Below are 19,723 nucleotides of genomic sequence, written 5' to 3'. Positions count from 1 at the left end.
TTATAATAACAGAAAATATTCAAAATGTATGTGATTTTGTTGATATATGATCTTTAACAATGTTTTGATTATTTAATTAACAGTTATACAACAAATTCTGAGCTTTGATATGTGTAAAATTTAATCATTAGAAAATCAAGATAAATTGATTTTTGTACAGGTAAAATTGGCCCTTCAAAATTCTTATTGGGTGTAGTCTTGCTGGGGAAGAAAAAAAAAATCAAACCCAATTTTAGAAAATATAATAAAAATATTTAGATACAAACATATAATATTTTTAAAAGATGTTGATAATAGATTTTCTCTTAAAAATAATAGAACACCCCCTTGGAATTTCGAAATGTCATTTTTTAAAAATTGATTTGCCACCAATAAGACCCCCGCCCGGGAAATTTTAATTCACACCTAGGATTTGTTGTTCAAAATTTATAGGCAATGCGGCTTGCCTCGCATCAGATGGCAATTAAACTAATTTGCTATGTAAAGGTTTTCACTTTCATTCGAAATGGAAAATTGGTTATAAATGACCACGTAATTTTGAGTAGGCGACATTTCAAGTTTAAGAATTTATCTATTATTATTATTTGTGGATCAATTTGGACATAAAGATTGTTCCCGAGAAGAATGAAGTTATTCTGTTGGCCGGTTTTAATATTATCTATAAATCATCGATCGCAATCCAGGACCATCGGGAGTCGGCAGTACACTATATAGGCCTACATGTATATTTTGGAATCATTAAAACTGTGAAAAAGAAGAAATACTTCTAGTTAAACACCAAGATTTATTCAACATCGTGGGGTTTTTTAAAATTATTTTTTAAAGTATCTTTATAATTCATGCATTGAATAAAACGTGTCCGTTTTCGGTTTTTGTATTTACAACACATCTAAACATACCGCTTTTGAGTAGACGACATTTCAAGTTTAAGAATTTATACTTATTATTGCTTGTTTTAAGTGTGTGAATCAATTTGGGCATAAAAATTGTTCCCGAGAAGTATGAAGTAATTCTGTTCGCCGGTTTTAACATTATCTATAAACATCGTAATCAGGGACCATCGGGAGTCGGGAGTACTAGATTTACCGCCCACCTACACTAAGTGCTAAAATCAAGAAAAGACTACATATTTCCGGAAAAATCGCCGATTTAGTAAACTTTGATAATTTAGCGGGTTATCGACGGCAAAATATTAAATTAAATTATGGAAATTCAAACATTTTAAAATAATTTTGAGTAAAAAATATGCCGTCAGGAACCCGCTATATCGCAATTAGATTGATTACAGAAACAACGATGCATTTCACAGCAACTGATTAACACGGTACAATCCGCAATCCACTTTCAAGGTCAGTTCATTGATAGATTATACTAAAGAACGAGACTATTTAATATGTCTCACATTTGTAAACACTGTCAGGTGAAGGAGATTTAGTTCATTTAATGCTGGGTTAAGTTGATAAATATTTTTTCCACAACATCTATGTACAATGTATATAAGCCTTACACTTGTTAATAGAAGTAATATACAGGGCCTATTATATCGCTAAGAATAAACATAATTTTTGTAATTTGGAATAAATACATCATTAAATGTATTGCGTTCTTATTGTAGAACAAGGGACGGGCCAAAATTAGTCGCGCTTCAAAAGTCGATCATATTTTGCAGGTAGAAAGGCGATAATTTTCTCGTTTCATTCATATATAACATGTACCATTTACTTGTTGCTGATATTGAGAAAATAACGTTACAATATTGCATTGTTAACTCTGACGCTATCTCCCGACGGTCGCTTTTTCGGAACGACGCCATCGACCTTATAGGATTTACAGTCTCCTGATTCTTCTAGAATATTTTTCTAAAAGTTACAATTTTAACTTTTTATATAAAAATACTCATTGAGATCAAAGACTATTTAAAAAGTGACATGCTATGGAAAATGCATGGAATGAATAACATGATTTAAGCAACTCAGTAGGTTAAAGCGTCTGAAGAAGACAGTAGCATTTATTCCGTTAATGTTATTTTAGGATTTTACCTTGACATTCCCTTTAAAAAAAGATAGAAGATTAAAAGCAAGTCATGCATAAAGCAAAGAGTAAGGAATAAATGTTAAGTCATTATACATACAATGTATATAATATGTAAAGATGAGAGAGAGAGAGAGAGAGAGAGAGAGAGAGAGAGAGAGAGAGTTCTTAAAGACGGAATGAATAGCATGATTTAAGTTCCTCGCACAGTCCATCATATACACGACTTTATGTCTACCTGTTTCGCTGTTTTATACTTGCTGTATGCTTTATCATTAAAATTCACTTATTTAAATAAAAATAGTCTTTATTTTGGCGAAAAGTGTTCAGTGTGTTTTGATAAATCATTCACTTGCCGGCAAATTTTGAATGAGTATCCAAAAAGTGCGGAAGTTGTTTTGCTTAGTCAGTTTCCGTGCATTGATTGTGAGACATGAAAAGTATGCTGTCTATCACCCGAGTTTTCTGATAGGTGTTCACTACATAGTGTTTGGGTTGTAATTAATGAATATGTACTCCACCCCTCGTGAATATGAATGATTCACTACATAGTGTTTGGGTTGTAATTAATGAATATGTACTCCACCCTCGTGAATATGAATGATTCACTACATAGTGTTTGGGTTGTAATTAATGAATATGTACTCCACCCCTCGTGAATATGAATGATTCACTACATAGTGTTTGGGTTGTAATTAATGAATATGTACTCCACCCCCTCGTGAATATGAATGATTCACTACATAGTGTTTGGGTTGTAATTAATATGTACTTCACCCCCTCGTGAATATGAATGAACGAGAATGTTTTGCGTTAGTATACTCGTATTCTTTTATCCGTCTGTTTGTTTTTCAAATTACCCCCCCCCCCCCCAATGCCAAGCCCCATTTTTTGTTTTATCCCCCAAAGAAACCCCCTTTCCGGGGAAAATCTCCCACTTCATCAAAAGTTATAATATATATATATATATACTAGTTTATTTGGTAAGCTTCTTTCATTTACATATTCCGACCCTTCTTAATATCAATGGAAATTAATAAATTTTCACCGATGGACCCAAATATTATTGGATCCACTTGTTTAATTTATACAATATTAGCCCCCAAAGAAAAGAAACAAAATATTTATGTGTCTTAATCCCTAAAGATATACTTTTCCCGGCGAAAATCTCCTAATCATCATTTAGAATGTTGTATATAAAATATACTCTTGTTTTAACTCGCTATTTGTACAGAGTGAATTCGCGTGAATTTCTATGGATAGCGGAGCGAATAACATGAGTATATACATATAGATATATACAGTTGAAAAAAAAAATCTCGGCGGTATATAGCCAATAAAGTCCCTTGTTCTTTACTATCTTAAAATATAGGCCTATATACGATCTCCATAACCAGGACTCGTGTTTGCCCAACTCTCTATTTTGTATTGTTTATAAGAGTTATGAGATTGATCACTGTTCTTTATCTTCACCTTTCATCAGGATGTTTGATCAGAATTTTTAAGCGTAGTAATGTAAACACACAGATAAATCACACAATATTTATTATTTACATGCTGAACAGTTCACTTCCTCAGAAAAACAACATAATCCGTGACTCCTTAGAAGTCCACATTTATCGTCAATATTCAGTATGTACAGAAAACAAACAAGACTCGATGTCAATTTTCCATGTTGTGCTAAAACACTGTGTCAGTTTTACAGTAAAATAGTTCGTCATTCTCAATTAGTGCTCCACTTCAGGACTCTGTAAATATCGAATCACAGATCTCAAGTCATATTCAAGTGATTTTCAACTGGCCAGGTCTGTTTGCCAACATATTATCGCTTGGAGTACAGTATGGACATTTCCTCCAGTTTCAAGAAGCAGGCACAAATCAAGCCCCTTTTTCAGTTATTTCCAAGATAGGTTCAAGTATATATTCAAGTCTTTTTTAACTTCAAAAAGTAACTTGATTTCAACCCCGATCTCTTTCACATTTTAAGCCAGTGTTGTGTATGTTCAGCTCCACTGTTATCCAATACTCATATTGGTGGATTCTTGTGAACAGACATTTAATGCCGAGAGAACAATCTTACCACTAAGCCATAAAGCTGAGACAAGGATTGTCAAGGGAAATAAGCCTGGCACTACCAGTTCTCTGAACCTGTCTTCCCTCTGGACGCATTTCAAGGTAGTTCTAATATGACCGGTTCTCAACATCAATCAAGTATGAATTACAAGTCAATTTAAAGAGTTCTCTCTCCCTTTTCAATAAAATATTGATTGAAGGAAAAGATTTCCAGTAGATCTACAATTCCTTTCAATAACATTTTAACGTTATTTTCAAGAAATTCCCATGTCTTCAAACCAAAAGAATGTTTGAATTTTCATTATGAATGGACTTCTATTTAAGTCTCATCTTCTTTGATAACTTCCTCTTCATTTTTCTTTCATTTTATTTTCATGTCGGGAGATGTTGTAAATAGACATCCAGATTAGGAGTATCATTGAAGTAACTTCTTCCTCACAATCTCGTAAACCATTCTCTTGCGAAAGTACGGCATGTGTTCCTGAAATATGTCAAACAATACTGTAGAGAGTGTGACAGCTGTGTCCTGAAATATGTCATATAATTCTGTATAGTGTGACAGATGTGTCCTGAAATATGTCAAATAATACTGTAGAGAGTGTGAAAGATGTGTTCTGAAATATGTCACATAATACTATAGAGTGTGATAGATGTGTCCTGAAATATGTCATATAATTCTGTATAGTGTGACAGATGTGTCCTGAAATATGTCACACAATACTATAGAGAGTGTGACAGTTGTGTCTTGAAATATGTCGCACAATACTATAGAGAGTTTGACAGATGTGTCCTGAAATATGTCGCACAATACTGTAGAGAGTGTGACAGATGTGTCCTGAAATATGTCGCACAATACTGTAGAGAGTGTGACAGATGTGTCCTGAAATATGTCGCACAATACTGTAGAGAGTGTGACAGATGTGTCCTGAAATAGGTCACATAATACTGTAGAGAGTGTGACAGATGTGTCCTGTAATATGTAAAATAATACTGTAGAGAGTGTGACAGATGTGTCCTGAAATATGTCACATAATAGTATAGAGAGTGTGATAGATGTGTCCTGAAATATGTCACACAATACTGTAGAGAGTGTGACATGTTCCTAGATATATATAAAATCATTCAGTACTATTGATTGATTGATTGAATATTGTTTAACATCTCTCTCGGGAATATTTCACTCATAGGGAGATGTCACCATTGCCGGTGAAGGGCTGAAAAATTTAGGCCTTTGCTCGGCGTTTATGGCCATTGAGCTTTATCGTGCCACACCTGCTGTGACACGGGGCCTTGGTTTTTGCGGTCTCATCCAAAGGACTACCCCATTTAGTCGCCTCTTACGACAAGCAAGGGGTACTGAGGACCTATTCTAACCCGGATCCCTACGTGTTTTCAGTACTATTGAGGGTGTGGCAAGTGCTCCTGAAGTAAACTTAAAATCACGCTTAAAATGAACCCACTAAACAACATGCTTATTGTCAAGTGATATTTATTCCCCTATGATAATAAAAATGTTATTGGATACATTGAAGTTTGGTTACAATTTTTCGTTGGCCCTGAATGGTCGCTATAACCATGTTTTATTGTGTTGAGAAAGTGTAGCATGTGCTCCCAAAATATATTCATAGTGAACCTGTACTGCTGACATGACATGGCATGTTAAATAGACATGGTGAACCTGTACTGCTGACATGACATGGCATGTTAAATAGACATGGTGAACATGAAATTGTGTGGATTTTAAATGAATAAAGATTAAATAGAAATTTAAATTATTCTGAAAGAAATGTACGCCGGCAATTTTTTTCTTCTAAGTATCAAATACACCTGGCTGACAGTGTGTAACATTTACCAGTATAAAGTTGATATCTGCCTCTCGTGTTATGATTACCTGTGTAAAGTTGATATCTGTCTCTCATGTTATGTTTACCTGTGTAAAGTTGATATCTGTCTCTCGTGTTATGTTTACCTGTGTAAAGTTGATATCTGTCTCTCGTCTTATGTGTACCTGTGTAAAGTTGATATCTTTCTCTTGTGTTATGTAACATTTACCTGTGTAAAGTTGATATCTGTCTCTAGTGTTATGTAACATTTACCTGTGTAAAGTTGATATCTGTCTCTAGTGTTATGTAACATTTACCTGTGTAAAGTTGATATCTGTTTCTAGTGTTATGTAACATTTACCTGTGTAAAGTTGATATCTGCCTCTCGTGTGATGTAACATTTACCTGTGTAAAGTTGATATCTGCCTCTCGTGTGATGTTTACCTGTGTAAAGTTGATATCTGTCGCTCGTGTTATGATTACCTGTGTAAAGTTCATATCTGCCTCTCGTGTTATGTTTACCTGTGTAAAGTTGATATCTGCCTCTCGTGTGATATAACATTTACCTGTATAAAGTTGATATCTGTTTCTCGTGTTATGTGACATTTACATGTGTAAAGTTGATATCTGACTCTCGTGTTATGATTACCTGTGTAAAGTTGATATCTGCCTCTCGTGTGATGTGACATTTTACCTGTGTAAAGTTGATATCTGTCTCTTGTGTTACGTTTACCTGTGTAAAGTTGATATCTGCCTCTCGTGTGATGTGACATTTACCTGTGTGAAGTTGATATCTGCCTCTCGTGTTATGTTTACCTGTGTAAAGTTGATATCTGCCTCTCGTGTTATGTTTACCTGTGTAAAGTTGATATCTGCCTCTCGTGTGATGTAACATTTACCTGTGTAAAGTTGATATCTGTCTCTCGTGTGATGTTTACCTGTGTAAAGTTGATATCTGCCTCTCATGTGATGTTTACCTGTGTAAAGTTGATATCTGTCTCTCGTGTTATGTTTACCTGTGTAAAGTTGATATCTGCCTCTCGTGTGATGTAACATTTACCTGTGTAAAGTTGATATCTGTCTCTCGTGTGATGTTTACCTGTGTAAAGTTGATATCTGCCTTTCGTGTGATGTAACATTTACCTGTGTAAAGTTGATATCTGCCTCTCGTGTTATGTATTCAGCAAATTTACATGTGAACATTCCACAATCACTTCCATTCATCTGCTGGGGGATGTCCTGATTAGAAATCAAAAAGTGATGTCAGTTCTAAAAATAAAATCTTTCATCCTTAGATCGAAACACAAAGTCAAAGCATTGGACAGAACCTGTTTGAAATCTTCACGGGGATTCAAAGTACTACATACTGATGTGTCATTTCTCCAGGATTTGTATAGAAATATTAACTAACCGTCACATCTTATGTATAGAAATATTAACCTTCACATCTTATGTATAGAAATATTAACTAACCTTCACATCTTATGTATAGAAATATTAACTAACCTTCACATCTTATGTATAGAAATATTAACCATCACATCTTATGTATAGAAATATTAACCTTCACATCTTATGTATAGAAATATTAACTAACCTTCACATCTTATGTATAGAAATATTAACTAACCTTCACATCTTATGTATAGAAATATTAACTAACCGTCACATCTTATGTATAGAAATATTAACCTTCACATCTTATGTATAGAAATATTAACCTTCACATCTCATGTATAGAAATATTAACTAACCTTCACATCTTATGTATAGAAATATTAACTAACCTTCACATCTTATGTATAGAAATATTAACTAACCTTCACATCTTATGTATAGAAATATTAACTAACCTTCACATCTTATGTATAGAAATATTAACTAACCTTCACATCTTATGTATAGAAATATTAACCTTCACATCTTATGTATAGAAATATTAACTAACCTTCACATCTTATGTATAGGAATATTAACAAACCTTCACATCTTATGTATAGAAATATTAACCTTCACATCTTATGTATAGAAATATTAACCTTCACATCTTATGTATAGAAATATTAACTAACCATCACATCTTATGTATAGAAATATTAACTAACCGTCACATCTTATTGTATAGAAATATTAACCTTCACATCTTATGTATAGAAATATTAACTAACCTTCACATCTTATGTATAGAAATATTAACTAACCTTCACATCTTATGTATAGAAATATTAACTAACCTTCACATCTTATGTATAGAAATATTAACTAACCTTCACATCTTATGTATAGAAATATTAACCGTCACATCTTATGTATAGAAATATTAACTAACCTTCACATCTTATTGTATAGAAATATTAACTAACCTTCACATCTTATTGTATAGAAATATTAACTAACCTTCACATCTTATGTATAGAAATATTAACCTTCACATCTTATGTATAGAAATATTAATTAACCTTCATATCTTATTGTATAGAAATATTAACTAACCGTCACATCTTATGTATAGAAATATTAACCTTCACATCTCATGTATAGAAATATTAACTAACCTTCACATCTTATGTATAGAAATATTAACTAACCTTCACATCTAATTGTATAGAAATATTAACTAACCTTCATATCTTATTGTATAGAAATATTAACCTTCACATCTTATGTATAGAAATATTAACTAACCTTCACATCTTATGTATAGAAATATTAACTAACCTTCACATCTAATTGTATAGAAATATTAACTAACCTTCACATCTTATGTATAGAAATATTAACCTTCACATCTTATGTATAGAAATATTAACTAACCTTCACATCTTATGTATAGAAATATTAACCTTCACATCTTATGTATAGAAATATTAACTAACCCTCACATCTTATGTATAGAAATATTAACTAACCTTCACATCTTATGTATAGAAATATTAACTAACCTTCACATCTTATGTATAGAAATATTAACTAACCTTCACATCTTATTGTATAGAAATATTAACTAACCTTCACATCTTATGTATAGAAATATTAACTAACCTTCACATCTTATGTATAGAAATATTAACCTTCACATCTTATGTATAGAAATATTAACTAACCCTCACATCTTATGTATAGAAATATTAACTAACCTTCACATCTTATGTATAGAAATATTAACTAACCTTCACATCTTATGTATAGAAATATTAACTAACCTTCACATCTTATGTATAGAAATATTAACTAACCTTCACATCTTATGTATAGAAATATTAACTAACCTTCACATCTTATGTATAGAAATATTAACTAACCTTCACATCTTATGTATAGAAATATTAACTAACCTTCACATCTTGTGTATAGAAATATTAACTAACCTTCACATCTTGTGTATAGAAATATTAACTAACCTTCACATCTTATGTATAGGAATATTAACTAACCTTCACATCTTATGTATAGAAATATTAACCTTCACATCTTATGTATAGAAATATTAACTAACCTTCACATCTTATGTATAGAAATATTAACTAACCTTCACATCTTATGTATAGAAATATTAACTAACCTTCACATCTAATTGTATAGAAATATTAACTAACCTTCACATCTTATGTATAGAAATATTAACCTTCACATCTTATGTATAGAAATATTAACTAACCTTCACATCTTATGTATAGAAATATTAACCTTCACATCTTATGTATAGAAATATTAACTAACCCTCACATCTTATGTATAGAAATATTAACTAACCTTCACATCTTATGTATAGAAATATTAACTAACCTTCACATCTTATGTATAGAAATATTAACTAACCTTCACATCTTATTGTATAGAAATATTAACTAACCTTCACATCTTATGTATAGAAATATTAACTAACCTTCACATCTTATGTATAGAAATATTAACTAACCTTCACATCTTATGTATAGAAATATTAACTAACCTTCACATCTTATTGTATAGAAATATTAACTAACCTTCACATCTTATTGTATAGAAATATTAACTAACCTTCGCATCTTATGCATAGAAATATTAACTAACCTTCACATCTTATTGTATAGAAATATTAACTAACCTTCACATCTTATTGTATAGAAATATTAACTAATCTTCACATCTTATGTATAGAAATATTAACTAACCTTCACATCTTATGTATAGAAATATTAACTAATCTTCACATCTTATGTATAGAAATATTAACTAACCTTCACATCTTATGTATAGAAATATTAACTAACCTTCACATCTTATGTATAGAAATATTAACTAACCGTCACATCTTATGTATAGAAATATTAACCTTCACATCTTATGTATAGAAATATTAACCTTCACATCTTATGTATAGAAATATTAACTAACCTTCACATCTAATTGTATAGAAATATTAACTAACCTTCATATCTTATTGTATAGAAATATTAACCTTCACATCTTATGTATAGAAATATTAACTAACCTTCACATCTTATGTATAGAAATATTAACTAACCTTCACATCTAATTGTATAGAAATATTAACTAACCTTCACATCTTATGTATAGAAATATTAACCTTCACATCTTATGTATAGAAATATTAACTAACCTTCACATCTTATGTATAGAAATATTAACCTTCACATCTTATGTATAGAAATATTAACTAACCCTCACATCTTATGTATAGAAATATTCACTAACCTTCACATCTTATGTATAGAAATATTAACTAACCTTCACATCTTATGTATAGAAATATTATCTAACCTTCACATCTTATGTATAGAAATATTAACCGTCACATCTTATTGTATAGAAATATTAACTAACCCTCACATCTTATGTATAGAAATATTAACTAACCTTCACATCTTATGTATAGAAATATTAACTAACCTTCACATCTTATGTATAGAAATATTAACTAACCTTCACATCTTATTGTATAGAAATATTAACTAACCTTCACATCTTATTGTATAGAAATATTAACTAACCTTCACATCTTATGTATAGAAATATTAACTAACCTTCACATCTTATTGTATAGAAATATTAACTAACCGTCACATCTTATTGTATAGAAATATTAACTAACCTTCACATCTTATTGTATAGAAATATTAACTAACCTTCACATCTTATGCATAGAAATATTAACTAACCTTCACATCTTATGTATAGAAATATTAACTAACCTTCACATCTTATGTATAGAAATATTAACTAACCTTCACATCTTATGTATAGAAATATTAACTAACCTTCACATCTTATGTATAGAAATATTAACTAACCTTCACATCTTATGTATAGAAATATTAACCTTCACATCTTATGTATAGAAATATTAACTAACCTTCACATCTTATGTATAGAAATATTAACTAACCTTCACATCTTATGTATAGAAATATTAACTAACCCTCACATCTTATTGTATAGAAATATTAACTAACCTTCACATCTTATGTATAGAAATATTAACCTTCACATCTTATGTATAGAAATATTAACTAACCTTCACATCTTATGTATAGAAATATTAACTAGCCTTCACATCTTATGTATAGAAATATTAACTAACTGTCACATCTTATTGTATAGAAATATTAACTAACCGTCACATCTAATTGTATAGAAATATTAACTAACCTTCACATCTTATGCATAGAAATATTAACCTTCACATCTTATGTATAGAAATATTAACTAACCTTCACATCTTATGTATAGAAATATTAACCTTCACATCTTATGTATAGAAATATTAACCCTCACATCTTATGTATAGAAATATTGACTAACCTTCACATCTTATGTATAGAAATATTAACCCTCACATCTTATGTATAGAAATATTAACTAACCTTCACATCTTATGTATAGAAATATTAACTAACCTTCACATCTTATGCATAGAAATATTAACCTTCACATCTTATGTATAGAAATATTAACTAACCTTCACATCTTATGTATAGAAATATTAACTAACCTTCACATCTTATGTATAGAAATATTAACTAACCTTCACATCTTATGTATAGAAATATTAACTAACCTTCACATCTTATGTATAGAAATATTAACTAACCTTCACATCTTATGTATAGAAATATTAACCTTCACATCTTATGTATAGAAATATTAACTAACCTTCACATCTTATGTATAGAAATATTAACTAACCTTCACATCTTATGTATAGAAATATTAACTAACCCTCACATCTTATTGTATAGAAATATTAACTAACCTTCACATCTTATGTATAGAAATATTAACCTTCACATCTTATGTATAGAAATATTAACTAACCTTCACATCTTATGTATAGAAATATTAACTAGCCTTCACATCTTATGTATAGAAATATTAACTAACTGTCACATCTTATTGTATAGAAATATTAACTAACCGTCACATCTAATTGTATAGAAATATTAACTAACCTTCACATCTTATGCATAGAAATATTAACCTTCACATCTTATGTATAGAAATATTAACTAACCTTCACATCTTATGTATAGAAATATTAACCTTCACATCTTATGTATAGAAATATTAACCCTCACATCTTATGTATAGAAATATTGACTAACCTTCACATCTTATGTATAGAAATATTAACCCTCACATCTTATGTATAGAAATATTAACTAACCTTCACATCTTATGTATAGAAATATTAACTAACCTTCACATCTTATGCATAGAAATATTAACCTTCACATCTTATGTATAGAAATATTAACTAACCTTCACATCTTATGTATAGAAATATTAACCGTCACATCTTATGTATAGAAATATTAACTAACCTTCACATCTTATGTATAGAAATATTAACTAACCATCACATCTTATGTATAGAAATATTAACTAACCTTCACATCTTATTGTATAGAAATATTAACTAACCTTCACATCTTATGTATAGAAATATTAACTAACCTTCACATCTTATGTATAGAAATATTAACTAACCTTCACATCTCATGTATAGAAATATTAACTAACCTTCACATCTCATGTATAGAAATATTAACCTTCACATCTTATGTATAGAAATATTAACTAACCTTCACATCTTATGTATAGAAATATTAACCTTCACATCTTATGTATAGAAATATTAACTAACCTTCACATCTTATGTATAGAAATATTAACTAACCGTCACATCTTATTGTATAGAAATATTAACTAACCTTCACATCTTATTGTATAGAAATATTAACTAACCTTCACATCTCATGTATAGAAATATTAACTAACCTTCACATCTTATGTATAGAAATATTAACTAACCTTCACATCTCATGTATAGAAATATTAACTAACCTTCACATCTTATGTATAGAAATATTAACTAACCTTCACATCTTATGTATAGAAATATTAACTAACCTTCACATCTTATGTATAGAAATATTAACCTTCACATCTTATGTATAGAAATATTAACTAACCTTCACATCTTATGTATAGGAATATTAACAAACCTTCACATCTTATGTATAGAAATATTAACCTTCACATCTTATGTATAGAAATATTAACCTTCACATCTTATGTATAGAAATATTAACTAACCATTACATCTTATGTATAGAAATATTAACTAACCGTCACATCTTATTGTATAGAAATATTAACCTTCACATCTTATGTATAGAAATATTAACTAACCTTCACATCTTATGTATAGAAATATTAACTAACCTTCACATCTTATGTATAGAAATATTAACTAACCTTCACATCTTATGTATAGAAATATTAACTAACCTTCACATCTTATGTATAGAAATATTAACCGTCACATCTTATGTATAGAAATATTAACTAACCTTCACATCTTATTGTATAGAAATATTAACTAACCTTCACATCTTATTGTATAGAAATATTAACTAGCCTTCACATCTTATGTATAGAAATATTAACCTTCACATCTTATGTATAGAAATATTAATTAACCTTCATATCTTATTGTATAGAAATATTAACTAACCGTCACATCTTATGTATAGAAATATTAACCTTCACATCTCATGTATAGAAATATTAACTAACCTTCACATCTTATGTATAGAAATATTAACTAACCTTCACATCTAATTGTATAGAAATATTAACTAACCTTCATATCTTATTGTATAGAAATATTAACCTTCACATCTTATGTATAGAAATATTAACTAACCTTCACATCTTATGTATAGAAATATTAACTAACCTTCACATCTAATTGTATAGAAATATTAACTAACCTTCACATCTTATGTATAGAAATATCAACCTTCACATCTTATGTATAGAAATATTAACTAACCTTCACATCTTATGTATAGAAATATTAACCTTCACATCTTATGTATAGAAATATTAACTAACCCTCACATCTTATGTATAGAAATATTAACTAACCTTCACATCTTATGTATAGAAATATTAACTAACCTTCACATCTTATTGTATAGAAATATTAACTAACCTTCACATCTTATGTATAGAAATATTAACTAACCTTCACATCTTATGTATAGAAATATTAACTAACCTTCACATCTTATGTATAGAAATATTAACTAACCTTCACATCTTATTGTATAGAAATATTAACTAACCTTCACATCTTATGTATAGAAATATTAACTAACCTTCACATCTTATGTATAGAAATATTAACTAACCTTCACATCTTATGTATAGAAATATTAACTAACCTTCACATCTTGTGTATAGAAATATTAACTAACCTTCACATCTTATGTATAGAAATATTAACCTTCACATCTTATGTATAGAAATATTAACTAACCTTCACATCTTATGTATAGAAATATTAACTAACCTTCACATCTTATGTATAGAAATATTAACTAACCTTCACATCTAATTGTATAGAAATATTAACTAACCTTCACATCTTATGTATAGAAATATTAACCTTCACATCTTATGTATAGAAATATTAACTAACCTTCACATCTTATGTATAGAAATATTAACCTTCACATCTTATGTATAGAAATATTAACTAACCCTCACATCTTATGTATAGAAATATTAACTAACCTTCACATCTTATGTATAGAAATATTAACTAACCTTCACATCTTATTGTATAGAAATATTAACTAACCTTCACATCTTATGTATAGAAATATTAACTAACCTTCACATCTTATGTATAGAAATATTAACTAACCTTCACATCTTATGTATAGAAATATTAACTAACCTTCACATCTTATTGTATAGAAATATTAACTAACCTTCACATCTTATTGTATAGAAATATTAACTAACCTTCGCATCTTATGCATAGAAATATTAACTAACCTTCACATCTTATTGTATAGAAATATTAACTAACCTTCACATCTTATTGTATAGAAATATTAACTAACCTTCACATCTTATTGTATAGAAATATTAACTAATCTTCACATCTTATGTATAGAAATATTAACTAACCTTCACATCTTATGTATAGAAATATTAACTAACCTTCACATCTTATGTATAGAAATATTAACTAACCGTCACATCTTATGTATAGAAATATTAACCTTCACATCTTATGTATAGAAATATTAACCTTCACATCTTATGTATAGAAATATTAACTAACCTTCACATCTAATTGTATAGAAATATTAACTAACCTTCATATCTTATTGTATAGAAATATTAACCTTCACATCTTATGTATAGAAATATTAACTAACCTTCACATCTTATGTATAGAAATATTAACTAACCTTCACATCTAATTGTATAGAAATATTAACTAACCTTCACATCTTATGTATAGAAATATTAACCTTCACATCTTATGTATAGAAATATTAACTAACCTTCACATCTTATGTATAGAAATATTAACCTTCACATCTTATGTATAGAAATATTAACTAACCCTCACATCTTATGTATAGGAATATTAACAAACCTTCACATCTTATGTATAGGAATATTAACAAACCTTCACATCTTATGTATAGAAATATTATCTAACCTTCACATCTTATGTATAGAAATATTAACCGTCACATCTTATTGTATAGAAATATTAACTAACCCTCACATCTTATGTATAGAAATATTAACTAACCTTCACATCTTATGTATAGAAATATTAACTAACCTTCACATCTTATGTATAGAAATATTAACTAACCTTCACATCTTATGTATAGAAATATTAACTAACCTTCACATCTTATTGTATAGAAATATTAACTAACCTTCACATCTTATTGTATAGAAATATTAACTAACCTTCACATCTTATGTATAGAAATATTAACTAACCTTCACATCTTATTGTATAGAAATATTAACTAACCGTCACATCTTATTGTATAGAAATATTAACTAACCTTCACATCTTATTGTATAGAAATATTAACTAACCTTCACATCTTATGCATAGAAATATTAACTAACCTTCACATCTTATGTATAGAAATATTAACTAACCTTCACATCTTATGTATAGAAATATTAACTAACCTTCACATCTTATGTATAGAAATATTAACTAACCTTCACATCTTATGTATAGAAATATTAACCTTCACATCTTATGTATAGAAATATTAACTAACCTTCACATCTTATGTATAGAAATATTAACTAACCTTCACATCTTATGTATAGAAATATTAACTAACCCTCACATCTTATTGTATAGAAATATTAACTAACCTTCACATCTTATGTATAGAAATATTAACCTTCACATCTTATGTATAGAAATATTAACTAACCTTCACATCTTATGTATAGAAATATTAACTAGCCTTCACATCTTATGTATAGAAATATTAACTAACTGTCACATCTTATTGTATAGAAATATTAACTAACCGTCACATCTAATTGTATAGAAATATTAACTAACCTTCACATCTTATGCATAGAAATATTAACCTTCACATCTTATGTATAGAAATATTAACTAACCTTCACATCTTATGTATAGAAATATTAACCTTCACATCTTATGTATAGAAATATTAACCCTCACATCTTATGTATAGAAATATTAACTAACCTTCACATCTTATGTATAGAAATATTAACCCTCACATCTTATGTATAGAAATATTAACTAACCTTCACATCTTATGTATAGAAATATTAACTAACCTTCACATCTTATGCATAGAAATATTAACCTTCACATCTTATGTATAGAAATATTAACTAACCTTCACATCTTATGTATAGAAATATTAACCGTCACATCTTATGTATAGAAATATTAACTAACCTTCACATCTTATGTATAGAAATATTAACTAACCATCACATCTTATGTATAGAAATATTAACTAACCTTCACATCTTATTGTATAGAAATATTAACTAACCTTCACATCTTATGTATAGAAATATTAACTAACCTTCACATCTTATGTATAGAAATATTAACTAACCTTCACATCTCATGTATAGAAATATTAACTAACCTTCACATCTCATGTATAGAAATATTAACCTTCACATCTTATGTATAGAAATATTAACTAACCTTCACATCTTATGTATAGAAATATTAACCTTCACATCTTATGTATAGAAATATTAACTAACCTTCACATCTTATGTATAGAAATATTAACTAACCGTCACATCTTATTGTATAGAAATATTAACTAACCTTCACATCTTATTGTATAGAAATATTAACTAACCTTCACATCTCATGTATAGAAATATTAACTAACCTTCACATCTTATGTATAGAAATATTAACTAACCTTCACATCTTATGTATAGAAATATTAACTAACCCTCACATCTTATGTATAGAAATATTAACTAACCTTCACATCTTATGTATAGAAATATTAACTAACCTTCACATCTTATGTATAGAAATATTAACTAACCCTCACATCTTATGTATAGAAATATTAACTAACCTTCACATCTTATGTATAGAAATATTAACTAACCTTCACATCTTATGTATAGAAATATTAACTAACCCTCACATCTTATGTATAGAAATATTAACTAACCTTCACATCTTATGTATAGAAATATTAACTAACCTTCACATCTTATTGTATAGAAATATTAACCTTCACATCTTATGTATAGAAATATTAACCTTCACATCTTATGTATAGAAATATTAACCTTCACATGTATAGAAATATTAACCTTCACATCTTATGTATAGAAATATTAACCTTCACATCTTATGTATAGAAATATTAACTAACCTTCACAATTTTTGTTTTCCAATCTGTGAGGTCGAACTTTTGTTTCTTTTTGTCTAGACTCTCAGCACACAGGTATTCCCTGATAAAGATAGAACACACAGGTATTCCCTGATAAAGATAGAACACACAGGTATTCCCTGTTAAAGATAGAACACACAGGTATTCCCTGTTAAAGATAGAACACACAGGTATTCCCTGTTAAAGATAGAACACACAGGTATTTCCTGATAAAGATAGAATACACAGGTATTCCCTGTTAAAGATAGAACACACAGGTATTCCCTGATAAAGATAGAACACACAGGTATTCCCTACTAAAAAAAGAACACATAGGTATTCCCTGTTGAAAATAGAACACAAAAATATTCCCAGTTAAAAATAAAACACACAGGCATTCCCTCTTAAAATAGAACACACAGATATTCCCTGTTAAAAATAAAACACAATACACAGTACATGTCAAAAATAGAGCATAGATATTCCATGTCAAATCTGTGTAAAAATTACAATACACCTAATGTTACCTCAGCCGAACAGAACTTATTCAAATCAATGTCCCATTGCTTTACTAATGGAAGAGTTGATGCCAAGTTTACTATCACTTAAATTCAACCATTCCTGGGAAGTGAGTATTTACTATCAGTTAACAAGATGTGTTTGCGAAAAACTGATACCCTCGATTACAAAAAAAGTGGAACTGCAAGATTTGTAATGGTCTCTAGGTCAAAGAATTTGGTGCCAATGGAGAGGTCTTTTCACAAGGAATACACATACCAAATATAAGCTCACGGCAGGTGTGACCAGTTGACAAGAGGATGCTTACTCCTCCTAGGCATCTGATCCCACCTCTGGTGTGTCCAGGGGTCCGTGTTTGCCCATCTATTTTGTATTGCTTATAGGAGTTATAAGATTGATCACTGTTCGTTATCTTCGCCTTTCATGAAAGGTCTACATTTTATGGTATAAAAAACATGACCAACGTTAAAGTTTATTAGAAAATTTCCCAAAACTAGGTGAATGGTCAACATCAAGGTCACCTAATCTGGTATCGTTGGGAATGGTCTCCACACAATAAATGCACATGAAAGCAGTATCTCTTACAATTTCAAAGATATGGCTTATATTTCCATTTTCTAACAAGCTGTCTTTGTGAAACTGTTCAAAAGTTATTAGCAAGGTTAAAGATTTCAAAAACTCCAAGGTCAAGATCAGTCAAAAGTGTTGGTACCCACAGAAAGGTCTTGTCACAAGGAATACTCATGTGAAATATTAATGCACTAGCACTTACTGTTCAAAAGTTATTAGCAAGGTTAAAGTTTCAGACAGAATGACAGACAGGACAAAAACAATATCCCCCTGATCTTCAATCTAGGGGGGGGGGGGGGGATAAAAATAAGTCAACAGGTCAAATATTTTTGTGTCAATGGAAAGGTCTTGTCACAAAAAATAAACATCTAAAAATAAAAGCTTTACCTCTTATGGTGTAAAAGATATGACCAAGGTTAAAGTTTTTTGCCAGTCTGGTCGTTTCGGCCTTTTTTC

General features: G+C 29.2%; 2 protein-coding genes across 4 annotated transcripts in view; one reads left to right on the top strand and one right to left on the bottom strand.

Annotated features, from left to right (window-relative positions):
- The window catches only part of LOC130050809 (uncharacterized), a 355,157-nt gene that overhangs the window by 264,937 nt on the left and 70,497 nt on the right, over positions 1–19,723 (top strand). The window lies entirely within an intron of this gene.
- The window catches only part of LOC125666236 (sentrin-specific protease 1-like), a 57,323-nt gene continuing 41,159 nt past the window's right edge, over positions 3,560–19,723 (bottom strand). For all 3 annotated transcript variants that reach the window (XM_056151535.1, XM_056151536.1, XM_056151537.1), the window contains 3 exons: positions 18,182–18,260; positions 7,071–7,166; positions 3,560–4,585 (listed from right to left, as the gene is read on the bottom strand). In XM_056151535.1, coding sequence (XP_056007510.1) covers positions 4,520–4,585; positions 7,071–7,166; positions 18,182–18,260 — 241 coding nt within the window. In that variant the 3' untranslated portion in view covers positions 3,560–4,519. The remainder of the gene's footprint in view (positions 4,586–7,070; positions 7,167–18,181; positions 18,261–19,723) is intronic.

Source organism: Ostrea edulis, chromosome 10 (assembly GCF_947568905.1).
Source record: "Ostrea edulis chromosome 10, xbOstEdul1.1, whole genome shotgun sequence".
In the NCBI taxonomy this organism is placed as follows: Eukaryota; Metazoa; Mollusca; class Bivalvia; order Ostreida; family Ostreidae; genus Ostrea; species Ostrea edulis.
This window is presented reverse-complemented; position numbering and strand designations above follow the sequence as displayed.